This window comes from Doryrhamphus excisus, linkage group LG4 (assembly GCF_037039965.1).
Source record: "Doryrhamphus excisus strain RoL-2023G ecotype Guam linkage group LG4, RoL_Dexc_Guam_v1.1, whole genome shotgun sequence".
Classification (NCBI taxonomy): domain Eukaryota; kingdom Metazoa; phylum Chordata; class Actinopteri; order Syngnathiformes; family Syngnathidae; genus Doryrhamphus; species Doryrhamphus excisus.
This window is the reverse complement of record NC_136360.1, coordinates 3454177-3471927: the sequence shown is the minus strand read 5'-3', so window position 1 is coordinate 3471927 and position 17751 is coordinate 3454177. Positions and strand designations below refer to the sequence as shown.

Sequence of the window (17751 nt, the reverse complement as noted above, 5' to 3'; positions counted from 1 at the left end):
AGAAGACCCAATGCCTCATCCTCATCCCAGAGAACTCCGCAGCAAGAGTGAGACACTCACTGCATTGTTTTTGTTTTGAAGACTTGTAAGAGTCTTTTGAGGACAACAGCAGGGGGTTGGGAATCAAACCCATCTCATTTGCATGAAAGACAGCAATGTGTACCACTATAGCACCAGGGCTTTTATTTTGAATAATTAATTAATATATTATTTTAAAAAATAAAAATAAAACTTTCCATGGAACAACAATGGTATGTTTCCTTTAATTCGCCAAATAAAAACTCCAATCCATATTAGGAGGCTCTTTTGATGCAAACACTTACCTTTAGCTGCAGGGGGCGGCAGAAGACTATACCTTTCTTTAAAAAAAACAACATAGTAACTCTCACGGCGATATTTGTTCAAGGATTTGTATGAATCATTTAAGAACATTGGTAAACGTTAGACTGGTTGTAACGCAACTAAGTTGTTGTTTGTTTTGTTGCGAAGTACCTTGTTATGCTGGCTTCTATAGTTGTGACATTTCCGATGGCCCCTGAAGGCAGCAATGGAGTGCTCTAAATTAGAAGCAGATTTTTGGGGGTGGGAGGAGTGTCCTTCCCAACTTCTGCTTCCCGAGCCAACGGAATCGTCTTCCTCCCTGATGGACGGATATATCCCACTGTAAACACCTGGAGAAAGAAAGAGAGAAAGAAAGAAAAACTACGCTTCGGAATCACAAAAAGGTAAAGTCATTCTTAGTTAAGTTTTTTGGCGTTCTCTCTCATTTCAGTTGGAGGTAAGTTAGCCATTTAGCACTGAGTTACATATAATATGCTGCCACTTCTGTTATGTGGAGGTGACCCACTCAAGTGCCGTTAGTTGACCCATTCAGAAACACTTTGTGGATTGTATTTTAAGTTAAAATGTTTTTATTCACCATGTTATCATTTCCAGTCAAACGGTAGACATGTGATGGCATGAGTGTGATTATGTGTGACTAATTTTCAGCATTAGACGACGTCATTAGCGAGTCATGCTTTACTCAGAATGCTGAGGACGAAATTGTTGTTGTAACCTTTTTTAGCTTAGTTTTTTTAAGTGAAGCTAATGTCATTGTGGATTATACGATGTTCAATACTGTCAGTACTAATAAAGTTGTGTGTATTCAAAGCAGTAATTACAAAGCTGCTGCCCACAGTGGTAAATGTGTCTCAGTTTTCTCTCGAAATCACTTGCCTCGCGTTTTTCCATTTAGAAGGAAAAAAAAGTTCTTTAGTACATCATTTACTGTATTGGGTTAGGCGTTGTCCGGGTGTGTTCACATGGAAAGACTTACGGTTAAAAATGCCACTTTAACGTGTTCAATTTTAACTTCAATGCAACTTTGTTTTGTTTTGGGTTTTGCATCGGGTATTTGTGGAACTAGCTTTCCTCGATGCACAGCATACTTCCATCATGCAGATTGTGATCACCTATTGATTCATATTCACCCAATCCTCTTTACTGTTTTTTTTTTCCTAGCAAACATAAAATTAATAGTTTGATAGATTTGGAAGGGCTCTTGATTATCCTGTCACACATGTACTTTCCAGATCACCTCTTCCATGGCCAAGATGTCTTATTTTAAGGTATTGTAGTCATTAGGTTAACTTAAAACTGCATGAAGTCAACCATGGCATGTCCGACATGATAAAGTGGGGAAAAAAAGCTCTTCTCCCATTCCGTGCGGAAGTGGTTTTTGGCTTCTCAATAGGGATGAGTCGTTCTGAACGACTATTGAGAGAAAATGCATTTTTGCCAGACAAGTATGAGTTGAATACGTTTCGTCATTATCCGTATTTAAAGAAAATGCTCATTATTTATTCGTTCTTGATGCCCTGTGATTGGCCAGTCACACACAGCGACCTTCTCTCCTTAGGGGGACTTTGCAGGTGGCAGTCAAAGAGGAGCTGAACGGTGCCTCATTCAAATACAATTGGCAAGTTAAAAACGGCCTGTGTTGCGTTGGTCACACTGTCTCCACTTTATTAGGTTTTCTCCAACTCTTCTCTATTTCTGTTTGTATGTAAAGTTCCTTGGTGATCTTGTCTCATAACGTACGGTGCATTTGACAAGACAGCGTTGTGCAGGCTTGTGTTACGTCAGTCACTTATGCACCAGGGGTAGCATGACTGCTTTTTTCCTTGAAATTTTTTTTTCTTATTCCGTGAAGTCATAACATTAGCTGCATCAAATATTACACCCCTCTCAATATGTTGCAGTATGCACTTTGCAATCTTAAACTTGTTCAAGTAGGTTGGGGGAAAAGGTATAATATTCAGAGAACAATGTTAAAATATTATGGGAATAGAGTCATAATATTATGAGGAGAAAAATTTAAATATTTGGAAAATTATTTTTTCTTATTTTTTACAAGAAAAAGTATAAATATTTAGAGGAAAAGGGGCATAATGATGTAACAATAAACTCGGAATATTGTGAGGAAAAATATTTAAGAAATATTTATTTTGTTATTTTAGTACCATAGAGTTGAAAATATTAAAGAAAAAATATGTAATTTTAAGAAAATATGTAATATAAGAGACAAATAACTTAAAACTAAATAAATAAAATAAACAAATAAGTAATAAATTGGGGTGGTGAAAATATTTATTTTGAGAATGAAGTCAAAATATTATGGGAATGAAGTCATAATTATTAACAATTTATAAGAGGAAAGTTGAAATAGTTGGGGGCGGGGGGGACACCAGCAGAAATGTGGAAAAAACAGCCATAATTGTATGAGAATAAAGTCCAAATATTTACAGAAAAAGTCCTAATCAAATGGCAAAAAGTCACATATTATGGACAAAAATAATGTTCTAATAGCATTTCACATTTACCACAATGCTGAAATGCATTTTTTCTTGAAATATATATAACTGTGTATATGTATTTGTACGATGCTTTTTTATTTTAAGGATTTAATATGATGATCAAATCATCAATGGAAAAAGCCAGCTGGAGTGTTTGGCTGGAAACCACCATCATTGAGTGACATCATACCAGAAACATTTGAAAGCCAACACATTTTGCAATGGGTCTGTCATCACCAAAATGTATGATGTTGAAATTGGAGTATATTCAAATTAGTTTTTTGTAGTAATGTCACAAGACCACTGTACAATAGCATTTTTGTTAAAAGTTTGTTTTTTTTTTTGGTTGGTGCACACACCACTGACTCAATGTGGTGTGGGTTTAAGCAGCCAAATGGTTTTGACCACTTTTTGTTTTTTCAATTTCTTGTTGATTTTAATGCCTGGCACAACTATAGGTACCTTTAGTTGGACAAATATAATGATGACAGCAAAAATACACACATATATACATAGAAATTAATTTTTTTGGCAGTACAATGCTATATAGCTATTGATTTATTGATTACACCTGATTACAGTGGGGGGTTATTGTCACATAGTTAACATATTATGAAACATATTTTTGCTGTATGGTATTGCACACAAGCCCAGACAAGCCTCAGAACTCCTTGGCAAAGTTTAGCCTTGGTGAATTCCATTCTGTCTGTGCAATTGCAGACTAACCTGTAGAGCAAGATGATAATCAAGATAGTTGCTGCCAGTGGTGTAAGTGCGAGATGCTGGTTATGTTTTTGTGTGGTTTGCACACCCCTTGTGTATGTGTTAGTGACAGGATTATATGCACATATCTCAGCCTTACATTACTTAAATTAATGGATTACAATCCTCTAATGTATTTATATCGAAATTAACATTGTGTAGATCAATTATGTGTGAACACTGAAGCATTTCTAGCCCCTCGTCCCAGGACGTCAGCGGCTGAATGATTATTTCATGGAGTGTTGAGCCTTAGGGTTGACTGGAGCCATTTAAAGTCGCTATAATTACCACTGAGATCTGACATAATTGGAAGTGACACAAGTCACTGTTTGGCTTAGAGATGCTTGTTACCACTTACTAAGTGTTCGAGAACTGTAACCTATTCACGGCACAGTTGCTGAGCGGGCCTCTGTTTATAATTTCTGCTTACTAACAACCTACTAATAATCTGCGTTTGACTACATAACAGAATCCTGGCCTGGCATTGGACTGTGAACACTGAGCGGATTAAGTCCTTTTGTTTTGCTGTTACCGCAGGTTAGCGGACCTCCATTGAGGACTGCAGCAGCTGATTTTTATGGGAGCTTTGCTTTTGTTCTCTGTATGACATTGGGAGACTCTGGCTGCGTTATGTGTATGCACATGAAGGAAGTGAAGGCAAAGGGTGTTGTGTTGAAAAAGCTGTACTTGCTTCAAAGAGTGATCAAGAAGCTTGAAATGTCCGTCGTGTCAGACTGCCTTAAGTGCATCAGAATGGGACGAAGCAACAGGTATGAGAGTGAGTAATGCATGAATCTGGCAAATGGCTGCATAATGATGGTTAGTTTATATAATAAATAATAATTAATGTTTACAGAATAAGTTGATATGAAGATTGTGGGTGTTTATCATAGGAATTTAACATATGGCACAAAAGTGAGTACACCTCTCACATTTCTGCAAATATCTGATCTTTATCTTTTGATGGGATAACACTAAAGAATGTCATTTTGACACAATGTACTGAGTGCACAGCTTGGATAAGTGAATTTGCTGACTCCTCAAAATAAGTCAACACACAACCATTAATGTCTAAACCATTGGCAACAAAACTGAGTGCACCCTTAGCCCAATTAGCCATTTTTCCTCCGTGGTGTCATGTGACTTGTGAGTGAGCTAAGGTGTCAGGTGTGTGTTATCACTCTCACACTCGCTCATACTGGTCACTGAAAGTTCAGCATGGCACACCAAGGCAAATAACGAGAAGATTACAAACACCCGGAAAACAAAACAGTTCAGTGCACCCGCTCAGCGTCATATCCAGAGGTTGTGTTCCCAAAATAAAACATTCATTCATATGGTAATCAAATTCAGTGCTGCCAGCATTGCAGCAGAGTTTGAAGGAGTGGGGGATCATATATTGCTCTCTGCATCAGATTGGTCTGCTTGGCTGTCATCTAAGCAGGAAGCCTCTTCTAAAGCTGATGCACAAGAAACCCTGCAGTTTGCTGAAGACAATCAGACAAAGGACGTGAATCGTAGGTACAATGTCCTGTAGTCTAATGAGACCAAGATATTATTATTTGGTTCAGATCTCAAGCTTGTGTGGCAACAACCTGTTGATGAGCACAAAAGACAAGTGTTACTGAGCTGCATGAGTGCACAGTTCGTTGAGGGAAACATAGATGCCAACATTTATTGTGACCTACTGAAGCAGAGCATAATACCCTCACTTCGGAAACCAAGCCGCAGGGTAGTATTCCAACATATGGACCCAAAAGACACTGCCTTGCTAAAGAAGCTGAGAGTAAAGGTGATGTACCAAAACCCTATTGAGCATCAGTGGGGCATACTCAAACAGAAATTAGAGTGCAAGGTGTTTTAATATCCCCAAGCTCCATGATGTTGTCCATGATGGATTCCAGAGGCAGCCTGTCATGTTCTAGTGAACTCCATGCCCAAGTGAGTTAAGCCAGTGTTGCAAAATAAAGATATTTCATGTTATTTGTAGATCGGGGCACAGGCATATTTTCTCATTGGGGAAACTATGATGTCCTGCTGGCTATTGTTTATTGTGTACACAAAAGCTTTGCTTCTAATGCCATAGAATAGTGCTGACAAGTGTGAGATGCTTCACAAACCTTTTCATGTAACTGGCCCTGGCTCAATTCCCAGTCTTTTGACCCCTTTCACCATTGCCCAGTATATACGAGCTGTCCTGCTACCTCTCACCCCAAGTCAGTGGGGAAGTTCAGTTTTCCCTTCTACTCTGAACATAGGATAAGGATATAAGAAATTAATGGCTAGAAGATCGACAACCAATAATACCTGTGGCAGTAGTAGTATTATCTCAGAGTTCAAAAACATGTATATATATTTGTTTGTCACATGATTGACTGGTGATCGGGGGTGTCATTAGGTTGTCCGTGTGTGCTACAACTCTTCACTGTGTTGCTGTGAAATTTCAGTTTCTCACATTTGCTGTCTAAGGTAAAGCTGAAATAACCATCTACAATATTGTATTTTGTGAACATAGGTAAAGTACAGTTAACAATTACTGACAGCAACATTGTATTTGACGATGTGAAAACATGACAATAAAGTCCTCTTCTGATAAAAGGAATATACGCTAACTTCAGAAGGCTAACTTTTGCTATACAGAGAAGCAATAACACACAGCTTCCCTCCTGGACACTCGGGATAATTTTAATGAAATAATAGTAACTTGTAGGACTGTTATTTACTTTGACACATTGAACTCATATTCTTTTTAGTTTATTCATGCCTGTACTCATTTCTTACATGGAAAAAAAAAATCTATTTGCAGGGCGGCTTGGGAATATTTTAGGGGGGCTGAAGCCACACTAGAATAGACCTAATGATGTCCAGCAGGCCATCCACCAAGGGTGTGTCTCTCCTCCCATCCAAAGTCAACTGACCTTGAAAATGAATAAATGAATGACGACTTAATGCTGATATTTCAAGTCTGCAGTGAAATCTTTTACAAGTTTCAGACCTTCGGAAATAGAATGGACCTCATTCTAAATTCTCAATATGCGTCTTGCTTCCTTGTAGGATGGAGTCCTCATGTCTGGACCTGGCCCTGGAAGGTGAACGACTCTGTAAGGCCGGTAATTATCGTGCTGGCGTGTCTTTCTTTGAGTCGGCCATCCAGGTTGGAACTGAGGACCTCCAAATCCTTAGCGCCATCTACAGCCAGCTTGGCAATGCTTACTTTCACCTGCAGGAATATAACAAAGCCTTGGAGTACCATCGGCATGATCTCACACTTACCAGGTTGGAAGTTCCACCGTCTTAACAGCTCAGTGTTATAATTGATCCTTGTTAGAATTTTCAGAAAGGACACTGGGGAAAAAGGTTTGTGCAGATATCTTTAATTTGAGGATGCTCTAATGTTTGTAGCATTTCTGGTTTTGCTGTAAATTTCTTTGTCTCACAATTTTTTTATAGACAAAGAGTGAAAATGTTTTTCAATCACATTTTAGACATTTCATTCAATTGTTCATTAATGATTGGGTTGATCTGTTTAGAACGATTGGTGATGAACTTGGTGAGGCCAAAGCCAGTGGCAACCTTGGGAATACGTTAAAGCTTTTAGGACGATACAATGAAGCAGTGGTTTGTTGCCAAAGACATTTAGACATCACCAGAGCTACGTGTGATAAGGTGGGTTGTATTATTTCTCAACATTTATTTATTTTACTGCACAGTTAGCTCCCATGTGTACACTAATCAAAAGCCAAATTGAATTGAGACTCTGTAAACTATTCCAACTATTCAAATGAGGGGTGGGCATTAATACTGTATACTAATACTGTTGCCCCGCCGTGGTATACATTGCTACCTTTCATGCAGCCAGTCCAAGACTGATTCATGACAACTGCCCAAACCCCTGCAACGGTTATAAACCGCGAAAAAAGAGGGATTACTGTATGCTACAGCTGTGTTACATTGAAGCACCAGCCTCACAAATAGTTTGTTGCATATCAGCAGGTCTTATTTTCAGTGTATTTTAAGTATGTAATTACTACACTGGTCATTGTGGTTTCCATCAGTGAAAATCTGGTGTGCATGTTGTAGGTTGGGCAAGCCCGAGCGCTGTATAATTTTGGGAACGTTTACCACGCCAAAGGCAAAAGCATCTGTTGGTCGGGGACGGAACCGGGAGACTTTCCAGAGGAAGCAAGGATAGCCCTGAGGAAAGCTGCACAGTATTATGAGTGAGTTGGTACCAACGTAGCTTATTTGTTTCATAAACAGAAGCACAGAGCAATAATGCCAGTGTACTGCGTACAAGTGAAGGGTTATAGTACATCAGTACATGAATAGAATGCTGATGCAAAACGCCCTGTCTGTTACTATTTATCATTCATACAAATTACTTTTTTTAATCCCTGCATTTTCTGACTATTCATAGTGTTAACCTTATACAGGACACTCAATGAAATCAATTCAATTTAATGCTTAAAACATATGTGGTCTATTTATACTGAGAGCTTCCATGTCCTTATCAACATGATTCTTCCATCTTGTTTTCCTGCTTTTTTTAAATACCAAATTTGTATGATTTATTTTTTGTTTTATTGTGTTTTGCATTCAAGAGTTGAGTACAAAATGTAATACACCCACAGTGTTCTTTTGTCGATGTATGCTATTATTACAACAAACCAAATGAATAATATGGCAAGTAAATAGAAGTACTTTTGGTATTTTAAAATGCTTTCCTTCTATTCTAGGCTGTAAATAAACATTTCTTGGTTGCTATTTTAGAGCCAACCTGTGTGTTGTGAAGGAGTTGGGGGATCGTGCAGCCCAGGGTCGCACTTATGGGAATCTTGGTAATACCTATTATCTCCTAGGGGACTTTGAAACTGCTGTAGCAGCACATGAAAAGGTGAGCTTAACACTATAAATGTGTTTGTTCAACTAGAATTGTTAAGAATGTCTTTCTTGTTTTGACTACTTCAGAATGTTAAAGCTGGCTTTTTTAATGTAATATTTACTATTATATGTGTTGCATATTTCTTTGTCAGCGCCTTCTCATTGCTAAAGAGTTTGGGGACAGGTCTGCCGAGCGGAGGGCACACTGTAACCTTGGTAACGCTCATATATTCCTCAGCCAATTTGAAGTGGCAGCTGGTCATTATAAGTAAGTTAACCTTTTGTATTCATATCATATCATAAACATACCAAGCATTCTAGTTGTCTTTCCATTTTGAAAACAATTGCAGAAACACTGTGTAGCGATTATTGGGTTTTCTTTAACAGAGTGCATATACTATAGCACAGTTACATATGATCTAATATTACATAATACCTAATATCAATTTACACATTGAAGTGAATAAAACAGCTGAATAATAACTTTTGACCTAAAAATGAGATGTTCTGGCAGTTTTATCCTACAACACAATGCAGGCATCCACTCACCACAGCTAGATAAAAATGTGAAATATTTAGTAAAGGAATTCCTTGAAGGAGAAGCCAACAAGGGGAGGGGGTTAGGAATCAGGTAACTGTCATTCCCCTGCACCCAACCGAGACATTCTTTGACCTTGTCTCCCCCTTTTGTTTGCCCTCAGGAGGACTCTGCAGCTGGCCAGGCTTCTAAAAGACAAGGCAGTGGAGGCCCAGGCCTGTTACAGTCTGGGTAACACCTACACACTACTCCAGGACTATGAGAGAGCCATTGATTATCACCTCAAACATCTAGTAATTGCTCAGGACCTCAACGACAGGTAAGACCCAACACCATCAACAACACACAGCCCTTTTAATAGTACTATTTATCGGGATTAATTGGTTCCACACCAATTTAAATCAGTGATTGGTGAATTTTTTAAAAGTATGATTTATTTCTTATAACTTATTAGAAATGATGTTTAAAATATACAGTGGTAATGAAGGTCAACAGCATTTTTCCCCATTCAAAATGCTGATGAAGGTCTATCCCTGTCTTATGTAATGTCATTTATTTGCTGTACTTTTTTTCTAGAATCGGCGAAGGAAGGGCCTACTGGAGTCTAGGAAATGCCCACACTGCCCTGGGGAACCATGAGCAAGCTATGCACTTTGCTGAAAAACATCTGGAAATTGCCAAAGAGGTGAGTGATTACTGTATCCTTCCCTTGAGTCTGTGTGGCAACAATATCCCCATCTACCGGTAGGTGGGGGAATAACACTCAATAGCAGTAGCAAGTGCTAAGCTTTCCTGTTTCAGAAAAAAAAAACTTGCTCTTGCCTAGTGAGAATCCAACCTTCTATTTTTATTTAATTTCACAGTTTGGTATTCATCTGTATTGATTATAATAATATCCTCTATCAATGATTATTCTAACTTTATGATTGATGTTGCTTCTGCTTTAGACTGGAGACAAAAGTGGTGAGGCCACCGCGCGGATGAATTTGTCAGACCTCCGGCTGGTTGTGGGCCTGAAGTCCAACATCTATTCTAATATCTTCAGCAGAACTAATAGTTCTGCACTGTCAGTAAGCCACCAGAGTTACCTCAACATGTCAGGTAAATATGTATTGGTGATTTTTTTTCTTCCCGTTTTGCACCAATATTGGAATTCACTAAAAATTATATTTTTTGCTTTGTCCTGCTGAGTTTGCTTTCCTTGTATTTATGTGAACAATGTCCCTTTATGTTTGACTGAAAACACATACAGTAATACTCTTAGTGGTCATGGTTAGTTGTTTTTTTTCAACTTCTATAGGATTTGTTTGAACGTATGTTACAGGATTGAAGTCTTCACCAAAGAAGAAAGGTAGTGCAGAAAACCTGGACCTGAGTCCGAATTCAATTGGGGATCCATCAGTACGTCCAGTGTGTATAATTGATATGTGATACAATTTTGACAAGCAAATTTATTATTAATTCATTATTAATATCCTTGATGTTACATCTCAAATTTGCAGGACTGGGAAGATGATCAACTCTCCAGGTCATCAAAAACTAATACCATCAAGGCTTCCACGAAGCTGTTCCTCTTTCACCGACTAAAAAGTAAAAAGTGGAAGAACAACAAATCTCCTAAAGAGCAGCATGACAGTGCCTCGGACCACTCAGTGCCTGATTTGGACCCATCAAAGTCACCTAAGGTACCTTTCCATGGAGTGACATGAGTGACATGACTTTGCAAATGTATCTCCATGGCAACCAGTGTAGTTAGGTGATGAAATAAGAAACTGTAAATAAAAACTGTTAAAAAGCAGACACTAAACTTGTGAATGGTTTTCCTACACTTAAATATTTAACACTATTGGAACATGGTAAACTAAGAAAGCTTAGAAAGACAAATTCAAGTCTGTTTGCTGAAATTGTTTCCTTTTGTTTTTGTTTCCTGTAGCAAGCTCCGCATGACACAATTGGGGAGGATAGCTTTTTCGACCTTCTCTCTCGTTTCCAGGGCAACAGAATGGATGACCAAAGGTGCTCTCTTTTAGATGGCTTGAGCCATCAGCCTGCCAGCTCCTCTCCCTCATCCACCCCTCCTGTAGCTGAAAGGAAATGTAAGTCTGTCCCTGTGTTTGTACATCTGTGCTCACACCATACTTGAACTTTACATAACATCAGATAATAATAAAATACATCAACGGTTTGCTTCTATATCAAATTGAACTGTATACAATGGTGACATTCAGAATTTGTTTGTGTATCCTGATTATGGTGTGAATGCAGACTATTTAGACTTGCCCTTAACTTTTTAAATGTTGTGGTAGCTTTCCACGCTATACAAGATTCCTGTTACGGTAACCTGAAAATTTGAGTCTTGAATACCCGCTTTCCAAGCCAGCAATCATGAGTTGCGTCATTGCTGTGGAAAGTAAAAGTAAATGTGTCTAAGGAGTAGTGCTTTGTGAGTGACTTTTGTGAATCAGCTCATTGATATTGCCTGTGCTCATCCTCTTGTATTACATGACAACTGGAAAAATCCCTTTGATGAATCTTTGTCAGTTGCATACTTTTGCTGATTTTGTGTCTAGCTATACTGGAGGGCGAAGCACCATTGCAAGATCCTGGTCATTTCCTGGAGCTGCTGGCCAGCTCCCAGGCCCGTCGTCTGGACGACCAACGAGTCAGCCTGAGCCATTTTCCTGGCTTGAGACTCAGCACCTGCAACCGGCCCAGTACACCCTCCACCTCCAGCGAAAACCAAGCCCCCGCTCAAGGTGAGGAGAAATCACTGTGATAAACTCTTGAGATCCCCTTTTACTTGTGTGATTGTTCTGTTTGCTCCTGGCAGCCCCCATTTCCAGTACAGACCAAGCTCACACACCCTCCCTGTACAGCTGCATCGAGACCAGCACTGAGCAGCCTGAGGGGGATGACGTCTTTTTTGACATGCTAGTTAAGTGCCAGGTGAGCAAAACAAACATCTTGATTTCTTTACACATTCAGTGCTGTAGTTACTAGCAAATCATAATCCAATATCAGGAGACCATTTAGTCACATCATTGATGATATTAAAATTTTATGTGGGCTATAATCATAAAATTTTTCAGACATTAATAAAAATTAGGGATGTTCCAATCAGGGTGGTCGATCGATTGGAGCACCCCTGATAAACTATAATTCTTCCATAAGTCAGACTTTTTACATAACGATAAATAATCAATAAATAACTGTTCTACCGTATTATTGAAGGGCTCCCGACTGAATGACCAGAGGTGCGCTGCTCCACCTTCGGCCACACGAGGACCAACTGTCCCAGATGAGGATTTTTTTAGTCTCATTTTGCGTTCTCAGTCAAATAGGATGGAGGAACAGCGGGTCCTGCCACCATCTGACGTCACTCAATCCAAACCAGACTGATGGACTGGAACTACATTGCATTTTTTTATTATTTTAGGATACAAAATGGAACTGCAAATGTCCTTTTAATTTTAATATTTTTTATTATTTTTAATCCCACTCATTCCTCAATTGAGGAGACTGAACACAGTAAGTTTATATTGAGAACATCGTGAGTGTGAATAATGAGCAATATAAATCTTCCACACTGAAAGGTGTTGCTAACTGGCAGATTCTTTACAATGTCAGCATTTTTGGTAGTGCCTCTCTATTATTGTGCCATTCAGAAGGCCAAAATGAAAAAGATACAATAATTATATGCTCCCTAAGTCCCTCTTGAGCCAAGAACATTCTTGCCTTCTAACTACGTTCTCTGCTTCCACAGATACAAACCTTTCTGTAAATGGGACACATGCTGTCTTTAGACTACATTAACACTGTCAGTCATAGAAATAATTTTGTCTGAATTTTTTAAGGATGACTGCACACATCATTGCCATTAATAATGATTTGTGTTTTTCTTCTTTAAGACTTTTTGACAGGGGACTAAGTGGCAAGACAAATTGTATGCCCATGATGTCTCAGAAGAACCATCAAAAAATAAATGACATGGTACAGTTTTCCACCTTAATTAAATTCTTTATGTGCAAAACTTTGCATTTATAACAACATGCTGTATGAGGAAAAAAAAGATTTTAGAGGAGTCTTCTTTTACACACCAATAAGGCACTATAATGAAAATATCAAAAATCACATGAAATAATCTCGCACTTGACTAAAGGTTCTATGCTGATTTTTCATCCCGTACTGTTTATTTTACAATGATAAAAAAGAAAAATGTATTAAGTGCTATACATTTAGTCCATTGCCTCTCAAACAGTGGGGCACACCACAATGAACTGTCAGGAGGGATGTGAGAGGCAGAGAGGCCTTTCAATATAAGCGCAGACCTGCCAACATGTATGAATTTGTTGTACTCAGCATGCAATGTGACTCTTAAATATGCTTTGTATGCTTCACCTCTCCCCTTTTGTTACATTTAAACTGGTTTCAGTTTTGAGTACAGATATTTAGTCAAATATTCCAACAACCTGGACACACTATGTCTCCGAAGTCAACCTCTCGTGGCGTTCCCTGCACCTAAAATGAGAAAACACCTATGATTACGTTGGACTATTAGGTGAAAATAAACAGTGTACTTAACCTACTTATTCATGCAGATGTGCAAGAAGCAGCTGTTCTTGTCAAGCCTGTAAGCTCCTGAGTTTGGGAGATCTTTACACTCTGATAGGAAATGTTGGAGTTCTGATGTTGGGATCCCACTTTGCTGCTGTTGCTGCAAAGGTTCGGACATCAACAGAAAAATGTGTGTGAAAGATGAACTATTTCTTGTGACTCTTAATGAGAATCACTACAAGAAATACTACCTTGATGATGTGATAGGAGTTGGTGATGATGGTGATGAATAGGCTGAGAATCATGTAGATGAAAAGGGAGACAAAAGTATAGAGGTACACTCTGCTAAAAATCCAAATCAGGTTGCTCTTCTTCTTCATGTTCTTAAAGGTGGGGAACATGTCATCTCCATTGATCAAGGAGAAGAGACACTCAGACACTGTGTTCAAGGTCCGGAACTTTGAGAGGAAACAAAATCAAAGGAGCATATTGTTAAATATGTATGAAAAAATAAAACATTAGAGGCTAAAATTTGGTTTGCTCATCCAAACAGCCTTACTTTCTCATGGTACGGGCCAAGGACAATCCAGCCACAAAAGCAGTAACTCAGGTAGATTATTCCGGCGCAGCAGATGAAACGGATAACATTTGGGAAAGCTGCCCTGAGAGTCAAGATGAGAATCTGGAAAAGATTACATGAGGAACACACAATAACCTACTACACAAGTTTTACATTAAAGGTGCTGTCCCTTTATCAGATCCAACCTGCCCTTTTTTCCAATCAGAAAATCGACAACACCACCACCAGCTAACAGATATTACAGTTTTTCAGTATTTACACCCCTGTGTAGTATCTAATCAAGGTAGATGTATCTACCCTCTAAATTAAGCATGCACTAACAGCCACACCATCAGGTATACTGTACCTGCATAACCTAATTACCGTATTTTCTGGACTATAAGTCGCTCCGGAGTATAAGTTGCACAAGGCCAAAAATGCATAATTAGGTAGAAAAAAAACATACATAAGTCACATTTTTTGCGGGTAATTTATCTTGACCAAAACAGACATTACGTCCTCTTGGAAAGCAAGTTCTAACAATAAAATAATAGAGAACAGGCTGAATAGGTGTAATATATGCTAACACAATGGTTATATAGTAAACATGAACAGAAAAGGTGTTTGTAACATAAACAGTTTTTTCATTTATAAGTCGCTCTGGAGTATAAGTCGCAGGACCAGCCAACCTATGAAAAAAAAAGTGTGATTTATAGTCCGGGAAAATACGGTAGATACAGTGGAACCTCGGTTTTTCATCACAAATTCATTAAAAAACTGTATTTGGTGTTCAGCTCTGTTGTCATTGACTAATATTTACATTTGTTTGATGATCTGAAACATTTACATGTGACAAACGTGCAGAAAATAAGAAATCAGGAAGGGGGAAAATACTTTTTCACAGGATCTATTCTTACGTTGTACTTGCGAAAGTAGCCCATGTAGCGGATGACGCCGATCCAAACAAACATGGTGCCCGTACCGAGGAATATGCTGCATACATCATAGCTTGTTAGTACCTACGAGGAAAAGAAAACCCGATGTAAAATATGGTAAATAAGAATGTACCCAAATGATTACATGATCATTACCTTTGTCTGAATATCAATCTTGAGAACAGAGCCAGTAATGGTTAACGAGTCACTGGCAATTATCAGGATGTACCAGCCATTGATGAACTCCAGTTTGTCGGACCATGGGGCATCTTTACCGTTATGGTTCTTGTAGTAATGTGTGTACTTCTGTTCAGAACCAAATTAAATACAGTACATTTAAAAGGTCATTTAAAAGCTAAGAAACGTAAGTAGCTTCAAGTTGTGAATATAGTTGACTTACAAACTGCAGCTGTATCCCATTGAACACCGAGCGCATACAGAGAGCAGAGGAGATGATGCATGTTACGATGATGAGGCAGTCAAACATCAGCATCAGGTATATGCTTTTAGCAGCTGACAAAACATAGAAATGAACATGAGTCTCACCCAAAAAATACCATTCATTCATTCATTCATAAAGACCAGCTCAGCAAACATACTAGCTCCTGTTACTTTCCAGTCTCTGCATTCATTGATCTCTACGTCATTTTCCAGGTCCACTTTTATCCTTCCACTGTGCACTTGGTTGTTGAAAGTGATCTGTGAAGCAGACAATTGAATCCTCTGAGAGCTGTATCCTCACTGGCCACTATATCAAGTACACCAACACAACCAAATTGGCTGTGTGCAGTCCAATTATACACCGCACCACATAATGAATATGTTGTTTATGTAGGACCTTTTTGGCACAATTCCCGGTGCAGCTCTTACTGTATATTTGGTGTCATATTAAGCAGTTTTCGGCGTGTGTACATTCACTCAACAGGTCTTAAGACCAATATTTATATACTATATGTGATGTAAATAGAAAGAAGTCACATGTGACACACAATGACGTTGAAGTCGTAGCAGTCTGGCAACTCTCGGTGCCTGACTGTCTGTAAATTGATGGCTTTGAGAACGAAGGTGATCTTGACAGAAAGCATTCTGGAAAAAAACACACCATGAAGTGAGATTCACCCATTATACATGTACAAGCATCACCTGGAATGTTCTTACATACCTTTTGAAGTGTAACTCAAAATGTGAAAGCGCATCTTGGGATGACTGATTCATTGGATAAATGTCAATGCAATCTGTGTGACACACACACACACACACCCCACAAAGCACCATCACGTTAGTTTATGCGGAAATTGTTACCTGTAAGCAATAATCCTGCATACCCGTTTCCACATGTGCATCAATTTCAAAGGTGTCTTTGCCAGGGTAGATGGTACCATTCCTGTAGAACTCCTGACACACTGAGAGGGGTGTGTAAACAGAGCCACGTTTCTCATATTCATGGTTTCCTACTGTGATGTTATGCAGACGTCCGTACTAGTGAACATTTGGAACAAAGTCACAAAAGGATTTTAAATAAGTTAGTTGATCACATGAGTGAACATGTCCAAAGTTCTTGACAACGTTGTAACTTTGACACTGAAGGCATGACCACTATAATGGAGCTCTATCAATGATTGACAGACTTGGAAGAAGCCAGAAGTATAACTTAAATAAAAAAATGAATTCTAGTCAGGAAGTCTTACATTTCAGCATTCACCTACCTGTTCAATGATGTAATTGATGTGATCGTAAACATCTGCTTGTCTGTAAACGGCATATGTATCAATACTCCCATCTACAAAATCCTTTAAGAAGAGATGCTGGAATGTCATCAGGTTTTCTTCTTTAAAAGTCACAACCATCTGGTTGCTCAGACCGAACGACACCAACTGAGACGGAAAAAAAAAACATGTCTGCATGGAGGACAAGTCTATATTTACATCTGAGTTAGTTACCTGGATAGTGATTATGGCAATTTTGACGAGCTGCAGTATAAGTTTCCATGGTTTTCTCCCACGAGCGTGATACTTTTCGCAGGGGTTCATGAAATAATATTTGATTTTCCGTCTGAGACACTCCACATTGTCCACGTCTTCAATGGATTGATGCTGATGATTGGCCCATGCAGAGTGGGTGTCCGTCTCATGCACATCATACAAGTCATTTGACTCCTGCATATCTAAATATAGATAGTATAATTTGTTGCTTTGTTGCTAAAACCAATCCAGTGTAGATCAATATATTCTAAGCTACCTGAGCTTTGTGTTATAGGTGCAAAAACTGTGTTACATCTAATAACACATTTAATTAATAATCAGTTCTAGTTTTACACTATGCCAAGGGTCAATAAAAAAACAACAACCCAAGAATGGCCCCCGTGCCGCACTTTGAACACCCTTGGTTTACGCAGTGCACTGCTACACTTGGTGTTAAACTAATTTCATTTAGAACAGTCCTGAACAAGCAGGTGAGTGTTCATGTTTAATGACTATACCATTATTTACATAGTTCATTTGATGATGTCAACAACATAGGTTACATACAGTTAAAAACAGCATAGAACTCCAGTTCAATATATGTCATATTTAAATATACAAATGCACAATGATCTTATGACTGACCTTTTGACGTTCGATTGCACTTGAAGAATGAGCTCGCTGTCAACCTGCAATTGTTTCAACTCAGGTCACAAAATACAAC

General features: G+C 38.6%; 2 protein-coding genes across 6 annotated transcripts; one reads left to right on the top strand and one right to left on the bottom strand.

Annotated features, from left to right (window-relative positions):
• The first annotated feature begins 531 nt into the window (after window positions 1-531).
• Window positions 532-13817, top strand: LOC131129713 (G-protein-signaling modulator 2-like). 5 transcript variants are annotated; one of them, XM_058073519.2, is made up of 15 exons: window positions 532-725; window positions 6654-6875; window positions 7130-7265; window positions 7680-7819; window positions 8370-8493; window positions 8633-8748; window positions 9182-9337; window positions 9595-9703; window positions 9966-10119; window positions 10343-10428; window positions 10521-10703; window positions 10952-11114; window positions 11589-11774; window positions 11849-11964; window positions 12250-13817. In XM_058073519.2, exons 2-15 carry the CDS (start codon window positions 6655-6657, stop codon window positions 12415-12417), a joined length of 2058 nt encoding a protein of 685 aa, XP_057929502.2. In that variant the 5' UTR covers window positions 532-725; window position 6654; the 3' UTR covers window positions 12418-13817. The 5 variants fall into 5 exon arrangements, with proteins under 5 accessions (XP_057929502.2, XP_078646114.1, XP_057929501.2 ...); XM_078789988.1 differs by lacking the exon at window positions 532-725 and adding an exon at window positions 3964-4369 and having other exon boundaries at window positions 10952-11034; window positions 12250-12397; XM_058073518.2 differs by lacking the exon at window positions 532-725 and adding an exon at window positions 3965-4369 and having other exon boundaries at window positions 11012-11114.
• On the bottom strand, window positions 13360-17724 carry mcoln3b (mucolipin TRP cation channel 3b). The gene is made up of 14 exons (XM_058073520.2): window positions 17673-17724; window positions 17007-17230; window positions 16773-16940; window positions 16392-16545; window positions 16229-16301; window positions 16056-16152; window positions 15666-15765; window positions 15467-15579; window positions 15223-15372; window positions 15049-15150; window positions 14132-14254; window positions 13824-14030; window positions 13605-13732; window positions 13360-13536 (listed from the first exon to the last, which is right to left on the bottom strand). The coding sequence occupies exons 2-14, from the start codon at window positions 17226-17228 to the stop codon at window positions 13497-13499; spliced, it is 1677 nt and encodes a 558-aa protein (XP_057929503.2). The 5' UTR covers window positions 17229-17230; window positions 17673-17724; the 3' UTR covers window positions 13360-13496.
• Window positions 17725-17751: the final 27 nt, after the last annotated feature.